The sequence below is a fragment of the Parambassis ranga genome, chromosome 3 (assembly GCF_900634625.1).
Source record: "Parambassis ranga chromosome 3, fParRan2.1, whole genome shotgun sequence".
Taxonomy (NCBI): Eukaryota; Metazoa; Chordata; class Actinopteri; family Ambassidae; genus Parambassis; species Parambassis ranga.
The window spans coordinates 22,872,756-22,893,087 of NC_041024.1; the positions used below are offsets into that span (position 1 = coordinate 22,872,756).

The 20,332-nt window shown below is 39.3% G+C and overlaps 1 protein-coding gene across 1 annotated transcript in view; it reads right to left on the reverse strand.

Moving 5' to 3' along the window:
- LOC114433466 (neural-cadherin) overlaps positions 1-20,332 on the reverse strand; it is a 233,782-nt gene that overhangs the window by 52,649 nt on the left and 160,801 nt on the right. The window contains 1 exon segment of the mRNA XM_075353396.1: positions 10,499-10,713. Within this exon segment, the coding sequence (XP_075209511.1) occupies positions 10,499-10,713 (215 nt within the window).

Here is a 20,332-nt window from a genome sequence, read left to right on the forward strand (position 1 = left end):
TCATCCTATGACTGACAATGAGTGACTCTATTAAGGAGCCAATAGAGCAAACAAAGAAAACTGTGAAAGAGCAGCTTTTCGGCATGTTTAAGTTTGCATTTTTAACGTTAAGTAAGCTCTAAATGAATGTATAAGAAGACGAGACAAGGGAGAGCAGCTAGACAACACATGGTCGGAAATAACAGCAAATAAAAGTAAAGCCAGCAGGCTTTGTCCCTCAGCATCCAGCACTTGCTGAAGATTCAGTATGAAAAGCAATTAAGTTAATGGGTGAAAAGATTTTTGAGAAGCTGTGAGTAATAAAAATCATAATAAAAACATGCAAATGATTGTTCCTGTGACTAACATCAGAACTGCTGAGTATCTCATTTGATGCCTTGAGAATGTTAAACAGATGTGAGCCACACAGAGACATGCAAACAGAAACAAATAGGAACAGAACAAAAAAAAAATGTGCGAGGCTAGCAGGGAGGACAATAAGAGGGCTGGCAGTTCAAATGGGAGCACCTTCATAGGGTTTTAGTATTCTTTATGAATGCTCCGGGTGTACCAGGGTTAGGACAAGACTTTGCTCTTAAAGGCCTCATCCACACGTACATGCTTCTGTTCTGCTACTCATACGTAATTCATTACCTCCTACTCAGACAGACAAGAGGCAGGGCGAGAGAGTGAGAGAGACAGAGACAGAGAGAGCGCAAAAAGTGTATACTTTGTGTTCAAGGGAAGTCTGAACTCCAGCTGAGTTTGGGGCTCTTAAATATGAAAAATGTCCTCCTCTTCAGATGGCTTGAGGATACGCAGGAGTCAAACCGAGAGCATATGGACTGCATAAACAGCCTTACAAATCACATTGGTACTCCTTCTCTCTGTCACGCACACACACACAAGCAGTCCCATATACACTAATGCCCGCAAAAGTATCAGTCTGTGTACGAATCAGCAGGCGAAACAGCGAGTGTACAGGAGAGAGCTTCTTGTATAAACGATCTGTCAGCTAGCTATCCAGCCCTGCAGCTGATGCATATTGGATCTCCGCATCCAGCAGCAGTTTCTATTTGAAAGCCATTGTTGTGCTAGGCTGGGGGGTACTGCTACATAGCAGCTCTGTGAAAATTGAACGTAATGACAATGTGAATCTGTGTATTTGTGAACAAGATGCCACCTTTTTTTTCCCTTTTTCATGACTCACTTCTCTATTCTGATTCAGCACCATATACAGAGAGAAGTCAGGGAAAAAAATGATTTGAACCCCTGCTGATTTTGTAAGTTTGCCCACTAACAAAGAGATGATCAGTCTATAATTTCAATGGTTTATTTGAACAGTGAGACATAACAATAACAAAAAAAGTCCAGACAAATGCATAAAAAAAATAAGTGTGTATTTGATCTCCTATCAATCAGCAGGATTTTAGGCTCCCAGGTGCATTTTATACAGGTAAGGAGCTGACATTGGGAGCCCTCTCAGATCTCAGACAAGACCAAAGAGCTTTCCAAAGATGTCAGGGACAAGACTGTGGACCTATACAAGGCTGGAATGGACTACAAAACCATCTCCAAGCAGCTGCTGAGAAGGTGACAACAGCTGGTGCCATTATTCATAAATGGAAGAAACATAATATATCAGTCAATGCCAGGCTCCCTCAGGAGGAGGAGGACTGGCTGAAAGTGTTGTGGTCAGATGAGACCAAAATCCAGCTCTTTGGCATCAACTCAACTCGCAGAATGTACTTGTCAAATACTTATTTCATTCATGAAAATGTGAAGTAATTCATAACCTAGAGTAAGGTTAAAACACACACACACATAAACACACCTGCCAATCCTTATCTGACTCCCTGCTGGAAAATTTTCTCCACTCCACAGGGGTATTGTAATCACACAAATTTGTCTCATTAATTTGTCTATTGATTGAACAAGCACTGCCCCCCGGCTGGTAAGTCTTTGCATGCATGCATGTCACAGACGCAGAGCGGTCCTGTGTATTTGCTCTAACACCTCAGAGCAGGTCTAACGCTTCCAGTCATGTTTATCTTGTGTTGTTTATCTGGGCCGGTGCAAAATCGTTAGGGTAACAAACAATCTCCTAATACAGGTCAAAATGTGGCATTGCTGATGAAGCCAGGCGGCTGTGCTGCTAAGAAAGATATAGCATTAATGAAATCTGTTTTGTAGAATTTAGTTAAGTGTTCAAGTTCTCATGTTCGGGTGTTTCTTTGCAAAGAAAGGTCAGTCAACACGCGATCGGTCAGAGTGAAGAAAGACCCCAAGCATGGGGAGAAGGGGACATTTATACCTGAAGAAACACCCTCCCCAAGCTAGTCTCAGATCATTTTGTCTGTTGACCATATTTGGTACTGATTTCCTAAAATGTGATATGTTTATTCACATCTGGAGTGTCCTCCTGGAGTGTCTTGCATGTTGGAGAGGTCTAGACGTCATAGTTAAATGACAAAAGACAAAAGGATCTGTCACCTTGGTGAGAAACAGGAGGAGGGGTGTCACAGGAAATTGAACACTAAGTGATTGGAGGAGGCTGAAATTGCCATTACATAATTTAGACTGCTCAGCACATAGGAATACAGTGGAGATCCTTACAGTACCTGTAATTTTGTAATAAGTATAAGACTAATGCATATCACCGCAATCAAAATTGCGATCACAATTAGATTATTATGTTTCATTACTCTTAATATTTAAAACATCTCCATAACACTGGAAGCTGATTAGGCCAAACCTGACCATGTATATGAAGAAATCACATATTGACATAATGACAAAACCCATAGCTTTTTATAGAGTGGTTTTAAAAATGAGTGTAGAAGGCTTCAGTGGTCACCATCTTCCTAGCCAACGAGTCTACCCAACTCAACAACAGTTAATTTAGAAGATATGTGCAAGTGCGAAGTGAAGCAGGAGTGGAAGTGAAGTCAGCAGGGAATCACACACAGTATCTGAAATGGTACCCAATGCAGCTATGTCATAGGATATGCATAACTTTAACACTACCATCACTAACATTCACTCTCTATATATACGCCAGAGGGCCATTTTTAACCCCTGAAGCTAGATTTTCAATATGCACAGTTTTTATCTATATTTTTTTATTTGGACATAAAGTAGGTAAAAATGTTAAATGCAGTTTATGTGGTTAATTATGTTTTTCTTGAATTGCCAGTATTTAGGCGATTTTATTCAGCTTAGAAATAAAAAATGCTTGAATAAGTGTTAATATGTCTCAATAAAATCTAGGTTAAAGGTTGAAACAACAAGATCATTAACACGTTGCCTGGTTTTTACAAAAAGGGAATCTACAACATGTTTTTACAGGTAAAAATAAGCAGCAGTGGTTAGTTTATGACATTGAAAATAAATACTCAAGCAGAAAAACTGAATATCTGTTGCTGGAAGTCAAAGCAGCTACAGAAACAAATCGCTGAAGTCATGTACAACAAACTTCTGATAAAACATGATGAAATGCATCCTGAAAATACAAAAATCCACCCACTCACACTATGATCTCTCCTATGCCTGATTCTTCCTCATTTATGTTTAGGATCAGGGATTCAGCTGCTTTCTGTTGTGATTCATGTTTCAAAATCAAGCCTATAGCGAATGTGCAACCCAGATCCAAAGCAAAGGTCACACACTGAGACATGTTATAGTTTGATTTGGTCAAACCTTGCCAAAGGGGTAAAACTGACCACTTGTACACACATTGTAGTGTTAAGATTAAAATTGGACTGTAACATGGACATGTACGTCTTGTGACTCACTTAGAGCCAGCCTCAAGTGGCCACTGAAGGAACCGCAGTATTTGGCGCTGATCCAAACCACTGTTGATGAGCTACTGCTTGAAGTCTGGTAATACTGACAATTCTGTAAGCTTGTAATAAGAGTATCACAAATCATGCAGGAATCCATCTGTTTCTTAAGGTACTGTAAGTTAGTAGTTGCACATAAAAACAAGTTCTGTCTCCCTTTGGACAGAGGCAAGCTGTTTCCCAGTTTTGATTGACACAGATCTTTCATAACCAACCTTGCACTGTGAGTTGCTGCACATACAGGAAGCAAAACAGCAGGTGTGCTTTGCTGTCACAGCACAGCCCAAGGCCTACTGCATTGCATTTGTTGATTCACATAGGATCCAGTGATACTAAGAGACTAAAACAGAAGCATAGTGCGGTAAATAAGATATATATTACAGAATGGATAACCACTGGAACACATTTAGAAAGGACAAGCAGAAGAAGCAAGTCAATGTAAGACAGGTAGAGGGGCAGTGAGGACACCATCAGAAAGAAACTAATAAGATGTGTTCGGTGGAAACCTTTGGGCCAAAAATATATCCAGAGGTAATTTTCCTCAAATAAATCAAACAATAGACACAATCCACATGTTAACAGCGGGGTACCTGTTAAGTCATTTCACTTTTACAGCTAGGCTTTTATAAAGAACAGAAAAAAAGGTCTCCTTGGGTAACTTTTGTTGGAGAAGCCAAGAAATTTGAAGACTGTGCCCAGTGATGTTATTAGCTGTGCATTGTATTCTAAGTCACCCAGTTGATAATGGTTTCCAGTGAAACTAATGATTAAGCCTGGTTAAATTAATATGCGAATACAGTTTGCTGTAAGGACCGCCTGCATATTTGCATTAGGCTGTGTTGTTTTGTACAGCAGACAGCAATCAAAATAACTGCCACGGTTCCTCGAGCAACAACTAAATATAACCAGAAGTGTTTTCACACAACAGCAGCTCTGTTATAATGGTGTATGTTTGTGGCACGAGTCATACTTCATGATCACTTATTGGAAAAGGTTGCGCTACACTCATGAATAAAATATCGGTGTAGCATAGTTCATTGAAACTGAACACTGTTCTTTGAACTGCTGCTCTTTTGTACTGGAAATCTGGATGAGCTCCATGCACGGAAATGTGGAACAAGAGCTTAGCATGCTACAAACTGACCAGTGTTAGTCAAAAATGGCCATCCTAGGCTTAAAATGTCTTTATGGAAATTTAAGGCTGGTGAAGGTAAAAGGATTTAAAGAAACATCTAATGTTCTGCTCTAACCTAGAACACGAGTGTTCAGCTTAGGTATTATGTCCTATACACATCCACACACAAACTGCATCAGCTTTGTGTTATAACCATGTAATCTCTTCTCCCCAAGTGGTCGGAGATTGGATGTTGTATGAGGCTGTGTTCCCACTGTGTGTGTGAGTGCTGTACACCTCCACTGGCCTACACAGCAGGGTTTGGCTTGGTACAGCTGCCTTCCGGCAGGATAAAGGGCGAGTGAGTGGGTGGCTTTGGAACAGTAAACCGGCATCTCAATATGAAACTAAAGGTCTGCATGTGGATGTTTGTGCATGTATGTGTGTGTGTGTGTGTGAGGCAGTGGGAATACGATCAGGCTCCATGGGCAGCATCTCTTAACGAGGCTTAATAACAAGGTGAACACACACACAGATGCACAGTAGCAGTGAGGTCAAAGGAAAAATGCAGCAGCTATATTAGAGCCACTTGACATTCATGATGGAAAAGCAGTTCAGGTTGTACCACAGTCTCCTCCGCAGCCACCTGACATTTCCTATTGTCCTCTGATCTTTCCCCTCTGTCTCCTCCTCCTTCTTCAGAAACTATGACTGTAATTTTCCTTCAAACTTTCAACTTGAAGTCATGCCACTGTTGCTGTGCACACCCCCTCCTCCACACACGATCATTTCCAGTGCTGCTCTGAAACGTATAACACATTCATGCTGGAATGAGACCTTCAGCTTTCAGTTCGCAGCATGTTTGATTTGAAAGTGAATCACCCCATTTTGTCTGATTCCCCTCACAACCAAGCATCAATCCAGTATGGCTCTTTGACAGATATATGCTTGATGCTATGTTCTCATGTTGAGATTGAAAAGATTGAATATTTCCTGTTCTCTTGCACCCGTGCTCATAGAGAAAAAAAAGTTTTTTATTGTGTTAAATTAGACAAGTTCATATCCTGGTCAAAGAATCCACTATTACTATAGCATCCTTAAAGTAAATCTTTGTTCTTTACATTAGTCATATCTTGTTTTGGCATGCAAGCCTTAGGTACAATTTTTCATTATTTTATTTATTGTTAGGGATGCATGATTACATTTTTGTGCACATGTTCAAAAAGTTTTAGCCAACTGCGGATATCATAATAATTGCACTTTTTACCACCTAAATTACAACAATTCAATCTATTACATTGGGTAATTAAACTGGTAGGGTTCAATAAAAGCCAGTGCAGACCTATCATTAGCAAAAGCAACTATGCTAGCATTTTCTGAAAGCCACATGCAGCTCCAAAAATGACTGAGTTCCATGAAACTCCTATTTTAAATGACAACAAGGTGCCAACACAGATCACGCCAAGTCTATAGTGAGATTATGGACAACTTGTCAATAATTCTTGGAAGAAACTCAACTATGCAGACATAATCCCTTTATTACACTCAGAGATATCTCCATGTTATTAACAAATATTTCATTTTAAGGCCAATATATGTGAATTCAGATCTCTTTAAGATAATACCATGAATCCCTACTCCTTGTATGTAGTGTAGATTAAAAACACAGTCTGCGGCAAGTTGTTGATTTTTTTCCCAGTTGGTTCTCTGTGTAGAGATTCTTCCTAATCTTTTAATTTTTGTGCTACAAATTGTGAAATGTCATATTCATTGCAATTTCACTTTGAAAGGTGCTACTGCCATGCAGGCTTTCACAAAACTGCAAGCACCTTTCAAGACACGCAAATGCTCTTTTAAACTGATTAGGTAAAAATGTTTGCCAATTAACCCATTAGTTGTGAAATGTGTTAGCAGGTGCTATATTTTTAGTTAGTCATGTTATTAATGTTCTGTAATTACGACCCCCGGCCTGCACCACAGTTTCAGGAATCAGAAGAAAATGCAGCAGTAATGTTTAGGATGGCAAAATGGAAAAAAAACAACAACAACAAACAAACAAAACAACAAGCTCCTTAGATGGAAATAGGCTATAAGACCAAGCCATCTACGTTCATTTGTCATGCAGGAGAACAACTCTGTTCACTATCAATTTTTAGCTTTGCAGGAGGACCACAATACACAGTCTCTCATTTCTGCATGCAGCCACTAAGCTTGTGTGAGTGGCTAGCATTTATGATAATCCTTCAGATCTGGAACTAAACATTTGCTCCCTTTATGCACAGCATGATGGAAAAATATTTCCATAGACTGCAGGTGAAGTTTAGGAAGAGATAGATGAAGCTGATGAAGAGGGCAGAGAAAGGGAGAGGGTACGTTACAAGCACCATGCTACGCTTTCAGCATATATTTGATACCTTAGAGGCTGCTATATATCCTGGACAGTGTTTGTTATTGTTTTGTTTGTTGCAACAATAAAATACAGCTGCATAAAGCAAGCACGTCTGTCCACTCTTATAGGAGTGTCTGTCTGTCCACCTATAAGTGTATAAGAGTATACACTTAAAAAAATGCCTTAAAGGCACATTGAAGCTACATACAAATACATAAGAAAATGTGCTATTGATAATAGGATTAATATTTACTTTAATGTGCTATTAAGAGTATTAATCACATAAATAAATATTTAAACTATGCTATTTATTGTTAATTATTGTAGTACTGCACATTTTTCAGTATGCAGTAGTTAATACAGTTATTTACTTTTTTGTTTTTGTTTTTTTCCCAAAGACATATAATTAAATAACAGGAGTAATAGTGTCTGACAAATAATCAAGCAGCATGGTGCATGTACTCTATATATGGGGAGCTTGGAAGTGACAGTGTACATACTATATGAAAAATACATGAAGTGCAGTATGCGATCGCTTCAGGCTACCTCAGGAGGTCAACTGAGTACTCAGCAAATCCACAAGGGGGTGGGATCCTATGTGGTGCAAACATTTGACAGTGAGACCTTAGCTCTGATGACCTAGAAGCATAAGTTTCATAAATGTACAAATATTATAATGCTGTTTGGTATGAAAGCAGACTTGTATATTATAATGCAAAAGAATATTAAGCCCCAGCATATGCACACTGATGGATTTGTTACATGCAGTAAGTCAACCTTGAAACAAGTTAATTAGACCTCTAAATATATACAGGCTGACTCTAATTACACGCTGCACAGTGACTCCACTAACAACTCATCTAACCTAATCCTAAGTCTTTAGGACCCAATAACACACACTGGCTGCCTTTCAGATGCACAGAGGCCAACAAAAGCTAAAGAAATTATTTAGAATTTACTCTGCAAGCACATCCACTTACACACAAACACACAGACGCGCAGCACATCCAGCTCTCCAGGCGGACCTCACCTCCCACACATATTACTTTGGCAGTGATGGAACAACAGCCAACTCTCCCAAGAGAGAGCACCAATGCAAGGAACGAAGTAGAGAAAGAGAGACATGGAGGTGTTAGTCTCTCAGATTAAAACACTAAATATACCAAGATGTACAGGATATTTTGCTCTCTGTTTCCTTCTGTCTATAATTCCTGCTTACTGCACTCTATTCAACAAAGCTTTATGGCAACAAAGGCATCACCAACAAAAAAGGATCATAAAAACAGACGCCTGACAATGCTTTCATTACACCTTTTTTCAACATAAAGTGACAGTTTGCATTATAGTGACTGCATGGACTGTGTGAAAGGGTGTGTCACTGCCTAATCAGAGCATGTTAAGCAAGGTAATACACATGAAGCAACCCTTAGCATTCAAGCTTAGAGAAAGTGTGTTGATTGGTACAGTACAATTCTGTGTTGCTTAATGAAGTTGGCCTGCAAAGTACAAATCAAATGCACATCTTGAATACTTAATCATTCAAATGCAAGTCTTCCTTAAATGAAGATTTATTGACAGGGCTGGGCGATATTACTTAAAATCAATATCATGATTAATTGAAGCTTTTTCCTCGATAACAATTAACGGTTATCAATAACAGGTGCGAGTCACATGACTTAAGCTTGTTACATACTCCACGAGAACAGAGAAATCTGTTTGTGTTCCTGAGGTGGCAAGAACAAGAACAAAATTTCTTTCGGCCCGGACTTTTCATAATTCATGAGAAATGTGTGTGTAGAACTTCTCATACGCTTCTCCTAACTGCAGCTCACATCACGCACATGGCCACACACAAAGGTTTTTGAAGACGTTTCACTGCTGAGCAACGGCAGAAGCAGCAGTTTAGGTGAATAGGTATAAAGCGGAGGAGAAAGATGTTGCTACTATTTGGGATTTCATTTTTGCTTGTTTTCCTAAATAGATCTGCTTCAAGCGTAATGTCCAGTGCGCTGCAGTGCGACAGCCGCATTAGGTGTTCTACATTTTATATTAGTTTTATTTTTTTTTTACCCCAAGGGCACAGCACAGAGAAGTAATTACCGAATTAACCGACATGAGTTTGATTACATCGGTTAGAGGGTCTATGTCAATGTGTAGAAAGAATCACTCAGTGAGCACAGAGCCTGACTTGTCTTCCTTAATCTCAGTTGCATAGATACAGTGTCAGTGTACAGTAAGTTTGATTCAAAGAAAAGAAACGAAAAAGATATAAGACGCTGTAACAATGACCGTGCTTCTCCAATGACCTCACAAAGGTAAAGAAAAAAAACTTGGGTAGTTTAATCACAATGGGTGTGGTTGTACTGTGAGCACACTTGGTTACCTTTGAATCTGTACAACTTTTAACAATCTATTAGGTGTGTTTCTGCAAGAACTACTGGGTCATTTTAAGGTAGGCCACTCCATTGTGTGTTTTTTCACCGCTAAACTTCCCCCACAGGAACTCTTTTAAGGCTGTTTGTGAGGCAGAAAAGTTGTTAAACTTGCAGGTAAAACACAACATGATGCATGATGCTGCATCGCAAAAGGAGAAGAAAATGTAAAAGTGAAGAGTCTACAATAAGGAAAGGCTTTGTTGGCTTCTAAGTCCGTGGATTGAGTGCAGATGTATTGATTTATTGACTAATTACATAAACTTGTGAGTCCACAGTGAACACAAACGCCACCGTGCATCAGCCCTGGGTTGCGTTGATCAATACACACCTATTGTTTTAGTTTTCATCTTCAGCTAGTTTCAGCTTTCTTATTTTCCAAACCCTCAATAACATAATGTGGTGCTCGTGTGTTTCCATTCCTATTAATAAGTAAAGCTACCTCACCCTCGACTGCAGAAGTACCCCCTGCTGTACCAGTACCTCTCTTTGAGTATTCTTACTTTGGGTTGCCTAAGGATCCAGCTTGGTCTTACAGTGAAGTTACAGTAGAAATGTTTCAGTAACTTCTTTGTTTCCCATTCTTTTTTATTCCCACGCAAAATCTCATGCAGAATCCTCCATTCTTCACCTCGCCTGCAAATGCCCATTAACTCCATTTTTTTTCCCGATCTTATTAAAGGTACTTTTAATAAAAGTTGATTGGCGCATAATGTAATATTAAGCATAACATGCGTCCTACCTATGGCCATGAAGTCCTCGTGGTCCCAAGCCTGCAGCTGTGCGAGGGGGCCGCTGTACAGCAGCAGTCCATCAGCTACATCGGTGATAAACTCCAGCGACACATGGCTCTCAAAACAAGGCATCATGGGAGGAAACCAGGCATAGCCGTTGCCTTGGAAACTGTGCTTGTTCTGCTGGCATTCAGGCCCCTCGAATTGAGCCGGGCACTGGCACCTTGGGAAGAAGAGGAAGTTGAGAGACAACATTATATGAATTAGTGAAAGCAATACATAGAAGGCTGAGATATCTAAAGCATTTGAAGGTTACCTAAATTCAAAATACTAGTCCGTCTCCTATTTTCTTTTCTTTTAAGACTTTCTGCAGCATGTGTCTTCACTCAGAAACTCTAAATCTAGTTGTTTTCTCCTCTCAGACAGTGCTCCCCTTTGGCTATCTCTCCCTCGCACTCTGTATGTCTCTCTCATGCAGATGTTCTCATTAGTGGCAGAACCACAGGGAGAATCAGTACATCACTTGGAAACTCTTCTCTCTATTTCCACACATTCATTTGTACCATAGCTTCCTGTCAAAAAATCACCTCTCACCTCCCCTCTTCTGCAGTGTTTCATCCTCGGATTTTAAAAGCCAAAATCCTTTTAGATATTATTCTGTCTTTTAATCTTCTACCCTCTTGTTCTAGCACCTTCCATGCTGTCTGACCTTGTTTTTGTCCATATGACAAATTTATCTTTATCTTTTAAGCATACACCCAGATTTTACATATAGATAGATAGATAGATAGATAGATAGATAGATAGATAGATAGATAGATAGATAGATAGATAGATAGATAGATAGATAGATAGATAGATAGATAGATAGCCAATGAATATGATGAGAAATGAATATAATGACAAAGCCTTTTTTGCCAGCAAAAAGGCAAGGCAATTCCGTCACTGACTCCACATGTTATCAGTCATTATGAAATATACAAACTGCACAAACAGCCTCTATCACCACAATACACACAGCTCATAGGAACAAGGTATTTCTCCAGGGGAATTCTTTTGCTCCTAATAAGTGAGTTTTTCTTTAGTTTATGTTATTCACACATCATCTGCTTCCCAAGATATTCTGAGTCTTAGCCTTGTGAATCCTATAAACCCACACAGAGATGTATATTTGCACCATTATGTTCACACACACACACACACACACACGGCCGTGTTCATGGTTGTGCTGCAGACAGCTCATTTCTCATCAAATGTTCCTTCATTCTCTGGCTCATTTTCCACCCTCTTGTCCAGGATTGCAAAAAAAAGGCACACACAAATGTGTGCACATGGGCACTCCTACACACAGACTTAGAAATCATACAGCTCATGACATGTCACTTGTGTTTATAAAGCAGAGATATATCACTTTGCTGCCTCGAGACACAGAAACCTGAACAAACATGTTAGAGGAATGCTAATGTAACATGTAACACATGAATAGTAGAAACGACACATGTAAACATGCTCCAAGGTTCCCACCTCAGGGTGGGTGTTGCTATTAAATTACCGTAAATTAAATTAAATTAAGAAACCTTTATTAGAGAATATCTTGGGAAGCAGATGATGTGTGAATAACATAAACTGCTGCCGAGAGATTCTGCCGGGATTCAAACCCGGGCCTTCCAACCATAGCCACTATGCTATCCGTTCGGCCTATGAAGCATAAGGTAAGCAGTGTTATATGCTAGGCCTTCTGTTATTTTGGAAATATGTCAATGACACTAAAGATGTTTGAATAAATTTGATTAAATTGTGCCGCGAATTACAGTCATTCAATATTTCTCCAGTAACATGTCATCTTTAAATTAGAAAGTCTCAATATTTGTCATCTCACAAAGCATTTTACCTCTGATTCAAGAAAATATTAAAGGAGTAGAATTTAAAAAGGCTTGGCAGTGCTGACAACTGCAGCTACAGTGCCTTGAAAAAAGTATTCATACCCCTTGAACTTATTCATATTTTGTCACCTTACAACCGCAAACTTAAATTTATTTTATTGAGATTTTATGTATTTTAAATAGTACATAATTTTAAAGTGGAAGAAAAAAAAAGGTTTTCAAAATTTTGGAAAGTGTGGCGTGCATTTGTATTCAGCCCCCCTGTACTCTGATAGCCCTACATAAAATCCAGTTGCCTCCAGAAGTCACCTAATGAGTTAACAGAGTCTACCTGCGTGTAATGTAGTCTCAGTAAAAACACAGCTGTTCTGTGATGTGGTTTATTAGAGAACACTAGTGACAAACAGCACTATGGAGACCAGGGAACTGTTAGGTGAAAGATTTTATTTTGCATGATGTTGTTATGTGGTGTGGGTCCACATAAGTGTGTCCCTAACATGAAGTTTTCATTTCTGTATGCATATTACTGTAATGTGTTTTATGAGTACTTATGTGTTAAGTAAGTTTGTCTTCCTGGTCACCTCCAGATCTGACCCACAGCTTATGAGATTTTAGGACTTAAAGTGAACTTACATGGGGGAAGAGGTGTAAGCTTTTATGGGGCGTCATAAAGTCACTCGTATGGGACAGCGATCATTCTTGTGAACTTAACCTCAATTTAGGATTACGATTGACAAAAGGGGACCCCCTCCTATTTCCTTTCTGTTTTCCCCTGACTCTCAGGTTTAACCATTACCAAATAAGGTAAACTAAATATCAGTTGAGCTGACCCCATTGGTGCAGAGTTAGGGGAGGACGTGATTTTATGGGATCTCAAGATAGGATAAAAGGTGTTTCCAAAAGAATGGCATGTTGTCCTCTGGCTGTGAGGCCAGGCAACCACAGAGGCCTCTGTCTGTGTGACTCAGAATTTGCTTCTTTACTGTTTTGAGACCAGATATTGTCAACTTCTTCTTAATCAAAGAACCGGGGAAGATGAACGAAAGGATCCAGAAGATTTCATTTCCCCAACAGAACTCAGCAGACAGGTCAGGAATAAAGTTGTGGAAAAGTTTGAAGCAGGGTTAGGTTATATATAAAAAAAATATTCCAAGCTTTGAACATCTCAAAGAGCACTGTTCTATCCATCATCCAAAGATGGAAAAAGTATGCCACAACTGCAAACTTACACCTAAACTGACAGACTGAGCAAGGAGTGCTCTGGTCAGAGAAGCAGCTGAGAAGCCCTCAGAAGAAAGCCATTGTTGAAAGTAAGACATAAGAATTCCAGTTTGCAGTTTGCCACAAGCCATGAAGGGGACACAGCAAAAATGTGGAAGAAGGTGCTCTAGTCAGATGAGAAAAAAGTTGAACATTTTGGCCTAAATGCAAAGTGCTACATGTGGCGGAAAAGTAACACTACTGTTACATAATTAGAATACAAAATTGATATTGATTCAATGAAATATTACAGTTATTAAAATACAGCATGTATTTAAGTAAGTCGAGGAAAGTAGGACCAACCACAATACATTTTACATGAGCATCATTAGCAGCCTCTTTTGCTGTAAAATATAAATTTTTGATTAGACACAGCAGTCTCAGAAATCCTACAAAAACCTACGAGCATGACAAACTGCAACCTTTCCTGGACACTGTTGTGATAATTTCACAAAATACGAATGCGTGAACTAGTTAGCTGTTAGCTTATAGCTCACTCCATCCGAAACTGAGGCTGATTAACATAATTTCTAACATGTGGCCTGCAGTCAGATTTGCACATGGTAAAAGTTGTATATAATATTATTATTTTGACATCATTATGTTCTGATTCTCTAATAACACTGATGTGAATGCAGTCAGCTGTAACAATCTTGACATTTGTTTATTGAATGTTTATACTGTCCTTTGTAGTACGAAGGGGCTGCGATCAGTCACTTAAAATGCAATTCAATGCGTAAGTGATCCGAATATTATTCAGAATACATTACTCAGATTGAGTAATGTAATTACAAATTATAATTTAATTTAATCTGTATTATTTTACTGAATACTAGTGCTTTTGATTTTAATCAAATTAATCACAGGGTTGAAGTGGGTTAATTTTGAATAATCCAATTAAATATCACACATTTTATTTGTCATAGGGAGACTCCAGAAAGAATAGAATTTATATGGCTATATATGTGGTTCTGTTACTCCTCTTTCAGCTCCAGCTACTAAGACAAACTAAAGCTTGTTACACACTCCATGTGAACATAGAAATCTGTTCATGTTCCCGAGAGAAGAGCTGACCGCCGACTTCCTGTCATTACCAGATCAACTGCCCATTTGCGCATTTGTGGGAGCATGCGCGTAGTGGTAACAGTACTTGGACTAACTGGCTGAAATGCATTGCCAGAGATGTTTCAGGGATTTTGAGTCATTCTGTGCTGCAGATGAGTAACTACATTATTAAAATCAGATAAGTCATTAAGATGCATCAATGTGCTAATTTTGACAGCCCTACTGAATACTTTGTAAAAATTTCCCGACACTGACCATCCCCACTGTGAAACATGATGGTGGCAGCATCATACTCTGGGAAGAAAAGATTCACCTTCCAGCAAGACAGTGACCGTAAACATACAGCCATGGAATGGTTTCGATCAAAGAATATTCATGCGTTAGAATGGCCCAGTCAAAGTCCAGCCCTAAATCCCACTGAGCATATGTGGCAAGACTTTAAAATTGCTATTCACAGACGCTCCCGATCCAATTTGAATGAGTTTGAGCTATTTTGCAAAGAAGAATGGGCAAAAATTACAGTCTCTAGATGTGTAAAACTTGCAGCTATAATTGCAGCCGAAGGTGCAGGAGGGCTGAATACAAATGCGCACCACATTTTTCAGATTTTTATTTGCTTTAAATTTTGAAAACCATTTATCATTTTCATTCCACTTCACAATTATGCGCTACTTTGTGTTGGTCTATTACATAAAATCTCAATAAAATACATTTAAGTTTGTGGTTGTAAGGCGACAGTGTGAAAAAAGTTCAAGCGGTTGGAATACTTTCTTTGAGGCAATGCATGTGAAACATTAAGAATAAGTCAGTCATCCATTGTGACTTACATTGTAACTGTTGTTGTTCATCAGGCTGGAAAATGTTACACAACCATCTCTAACGAGTTTGGACTCCACAAATCCACAGACAGACCGCCCGTACAAATGGAGGAAGTACACTGCTTCCCTCCCCAGGAGTGTTTCACCAGCAATTGGCTAATGTTATAGTTCATGAATCCACCATCACATGGACAAAGAAGAGTGCTGCTGTGAAAATATTTTGTGAACAGGTGAGACTAGAATAGAATCGTTTGGTTTAAATGAAAAGCCTAATGTTTAGAGAGAGAATTGCGCACCAGCATAAGGACCTATTCCTCTGTGAAACGTGAAGGTTACAAAGACATGATTTGGGCCTGTTTCACTGCATCTGAGCCAGGACGACTTGAACGCGATGAAAAATGTGATGCATTCTGAATTGTACCAGTAAATTCCAAAGGAAAATGTCAATGCATCTATCTGTGTCTGTCACGCAGCAGCACAACAACCCTCAAAAAATCAGAATCAGAATCATTACTTTATTTATCCCCGAGTGGAAATTCTTGAAATTTGAAATCTTTAAAGACTTGAAATCTTTAATGGAAGATGAATTCATGTGAAGGAGCCCACCAACATATCAGACTTAAAGCTGCTTTACTAAGGAATGGATTCCTCTAAACCAGTGTGGACAACTGTAAGTTACTGGAAATATTTTGTTGTTGGTATTGCTGCACAAGGAGGTGACAGCAGATGAAAAGAAAGGTTCAAATACTATTGCCACACGTACAGTATGTAACACTGGTTTATTTTCCTGAATCAATAAATGACAAAATGCAACATATCTTCATTTGTTTCCTTTGTCTCTTTTCAGGCTTTGTGTGGGAGTCGGCTGATGTTTTGGGTCAAATTCGTGCAAAAATATATAGAAAATTCTAAAGGATTCACAAACTTTAGAGACCAGTGTATTACATCAACAGGCCGCCAGTTTTTTGCAGAGCTAACACACACACAGGACACAGACAACCACTGCCATTCACTCAAAGCCAACAGCAATTTAGATTTGACACCTAACCTGATGTGTATGATTTCAGTGTGTGGGAGGAAGCAGTAACACCCAGAGAGAAACAATGCAGGCATATGGGAAAGTTTGCAGACTCCACACAGAGGAGCTCTGGTCTTCCTGCTGAGGCAAATTCTAAAAACGAAACCACTGTGCCTCTCCATATGTGTGGCACAATTTAAATAAAAAATCTCTTCTTGTGCTACTGATTACTGAAATAATATTCACCATCTTTTGAAGCCAAACTTTATAACCTAATCTGTTTTGCACCTGAGGACGGCACCCCAATTCACTGTTTAAAGGTAGGGTGGGAGATTTCATTCTGATGCACTTTTTGTTAAATTAGTGTAACTTCTCTTTACAATGCATGATGGCTGAAGTCACAGACTGGTTGGGAGGCGTGGCTTCGGGGTGAGCTCCGAGAGAACAGGGTGTGTGTGTTATGTTATGGGGGGAGTTTGGACCCAAATGCAGACGCGGAGACTGAGGTGAACTAAAAGTGAGCTTTTAATAAAACCGAAATGGCAAACAACATAAAATTCTAGAATGCAAAGTACAAATCAAAGGTGTAAAAAGCAACTAACTAAACCAACAAGAAGAAACAAGTAAAAAACAAACCAAACCTAACAGAGAGCCAAAAGGGATGATGGGAACACACACACGACACGCCATGGATAAACGGAAGGACTAACAACATCACATCAGGGTGGGGCAAGCAATCCTAAAGGCGGGAAACACAAGGAAGTAAAACACACAGGAACACAAGGGGAAACATGGACTTTCAAAATAAAACAGGAAACACAAGACACAACTGCAAACACACAGATCACAGACTCAGGGCAGGAATGAAAACTAAACAGAAAACAAATCAAGAAACACAGAATCCTAACAGTGTGCTTACTTTTAAAATCTGGCTGACTCACTGAGTTTTCAAAATCTCCTACCCTACCTTTAATTCCTTATGTCCGTATAATGACAATAAAGATTCTATACACTTTTCTACACAACAACTTGTCTGTGTGCTGCATTAAAATACAATTCTCACACTTTGTACTGTATATTTTATTGATATTGGAGTGCAACAGGTAGTATAATACTATCTATTGTAAGGATGTGTTTTGTTACTCACATCTTACAACCATATACATGTCACGCATACATTCTTTTTCTCAAGCTTTAGAGCTTCACCTTCACACAGTCTCAGAAGGTTTGTGGGTGTGTATGATTAGAAGCAGCAGGAAATCATCCACGCCTGTGTTTCCTGTTCAGTAATGTCACCCTATTTGTTCAAGCACAAGACAATGTGAGGCATAGTTTTAGTCACAATTGTGAAGCCCTGCAATCCTCTTAGGGCAGCTTTGTTTTGCTCATTCGTTGTCAGCTGGGAATTGTGTTTGTTAACGTCCGGGCTGGGCGCCATAATCCCGCCCCCTCAGTCCCTTAAATCTCATTATTAATCCCAATGCCTCGATTATCTGCATGTTCCTCTGTCAATCTTGGACCATAATCTGTTTGTATGTTTTTAGGGTGGGGTCATATCTGGGAGCTTCTGAAGCAGAAAGCTATCCTACAGCAATTTTATCTTTTATTAACTCTTATCTTGTTTCTTCCACCCTCAATTCTACGTTTCTTTCGAGCTTTGTTTTTCGTCATGTTCTTTCATTATCTTCTGTATTGTCTCCTGCTCTTCCTCCTGCTATTTATGCCCCTCACGTGTCCTTTTTTTTTCTCATTTCATCCCTGCTAATAGTCTTCCCTGTTGTTCCTGATACTCTTCATCACTTTCTCCAACTCAAACGTCTTTCCCTTCTCTCTCCATCTTCTCTATTCCAGGCTCTTTTCTCTCGTCTCCTCATCTAAACCGGGAGCATCACACAGCAGATGTTATGGAGCTCAGGTACTGTAGTGATTGAAAATGTGACAGTCACAGAGCATCTGTGTCTCTGGGTTGACAACTCCGCCTGCTTTTGCCTTGTTCTCTCCCCCCTTGTCATTTATTTGGCTTGATACATCAAGAGACATCATTTCCTGCTCTTCCATTTTGGCCCACATCCACTTTTTCATGAAATACATGTGGCGCATGATATTTTAGAGGCAGCAATTTATCATTCTCAGTTTTAAGCCATGTTTTGTTGTTATGTAATAACAGTGCAAAATGAAAAGCCATTTTTGGCTCGTGATACACACACATAATGTTGGCAGACTGAGAAGATACCATTGTTCTGACTTCAGGCTGCCGCACAGAATATACTAATCTAAATTACAGCTTCTTTACATATTTGTTTCCACAAATCATGTTTAATACATGACCTATTTATACAGCATCGCTGCAACATTAATTCACTTGTAAGTCCACTGAACATGCGCAGGCAGTAACAGCAGGTGAAGCGGCCCAAAAACAGTACAAATAGGTATAGCTTATCAGACTCGCAGCGTGGGTGCTGCGCAGCCACAAATGAATGAATTGATGAATTTCCTCTTTTGGTTTTTTAATGATAATGGTGGAGATATGGAAAAAATCTCTCTTATGTGTTCGGCAAGGTTGATGTGGTAATTTTAACATAGACAGCATACAAATCTCAGAATTTCCGCCCCCACACGTGCCTTGTGTGAAATCATTTCTCTCATTTATTCTAACTACACAACTTTGTGTATCAAATGTTTTCTGGCCTGCAGATGAGAGGCTGGACAGCACTGTTAATCCTTTCAAGTTTTTGTTAGTGTGTGCAAAGAGGGGCGGAAAAAAGGCAGTGTTTGAGTCTGCAGCAATGGTAAAAGGAAGAAGAAGATGTGATGTCTTCTGTTTTTTCATGGCTGGAAGTGAAGTGATTCCAAGTTTAACATTTATCAATTAAAAAGGTTTCCTTGGACAGGCTTCTCACCTGATGAAGTGTACATTTGTGGCTAATCCAATCAAATTATATCACGGCTGTAGTGTGAATGCGGAGCATCTCTGATTGACTGTCCACATTACTGCACATGCAAGAAGATGATTAAGGAGACAGTGGATATAATGGAATTAGTATAAATGGAATGATGGTGTGGCTAAGTGAAGTTGGCATAAGACCACCTTTCATTTGAGGAATGAAATTAATCATAAATGTAGCAGAAAAAGATGTCATGAATAAGAATAAATTAGGAAAAAAAAATCATCAAATCCCCCTGCTCTCCCACAGCCAGGCCAAGCTTCTGCTTGTTTATCAGCAGCTGAATTTTCAGACTAGGGTCAGCTCTGACGTTGAATTCAGCTCAGGGGTTGACCTTAAAACATCTGCCAGATGGAATAAGGTAACAGAAGCCTTCGTTATGGAGGTAAATGTGGCACATAATTGAGTCTTCCAGGTGACAGATACAGTCCTGGAGACCAGCAAGGGCACAAGCTGGTTTAAAGGTGATAAAGCTGAAGATAATGGATAAAGTGCATGCAAAGGCGGACCCTGTATATTTTGTGCATTTTTGGTCATACATGCATATTAGTTGTTTGAGTGAGTAGAGGGAGTGAACACTAACATTTGTGGTTTTTTGTATGATAATTAGACGTGTGATGAAGACCTTGTCCCTCAAGATCTTTCACAATCTGAGTGAGAGAGTATGTGTCACTGCTGCTATTGGTAACTTCTCTCTAAAACCTCTCTTCATCAGCATCGTCTGTCACCTGCAGCTTTAGCAACACAAAGTGATTTTTTTTTCCCATCATCATCTGATGAAGGAGCAAATGTTTAGTGTAAGTTGAAAACTTACGATAAGGGTTATTTGCTTCTACAAGCTGTCGGTATTGAT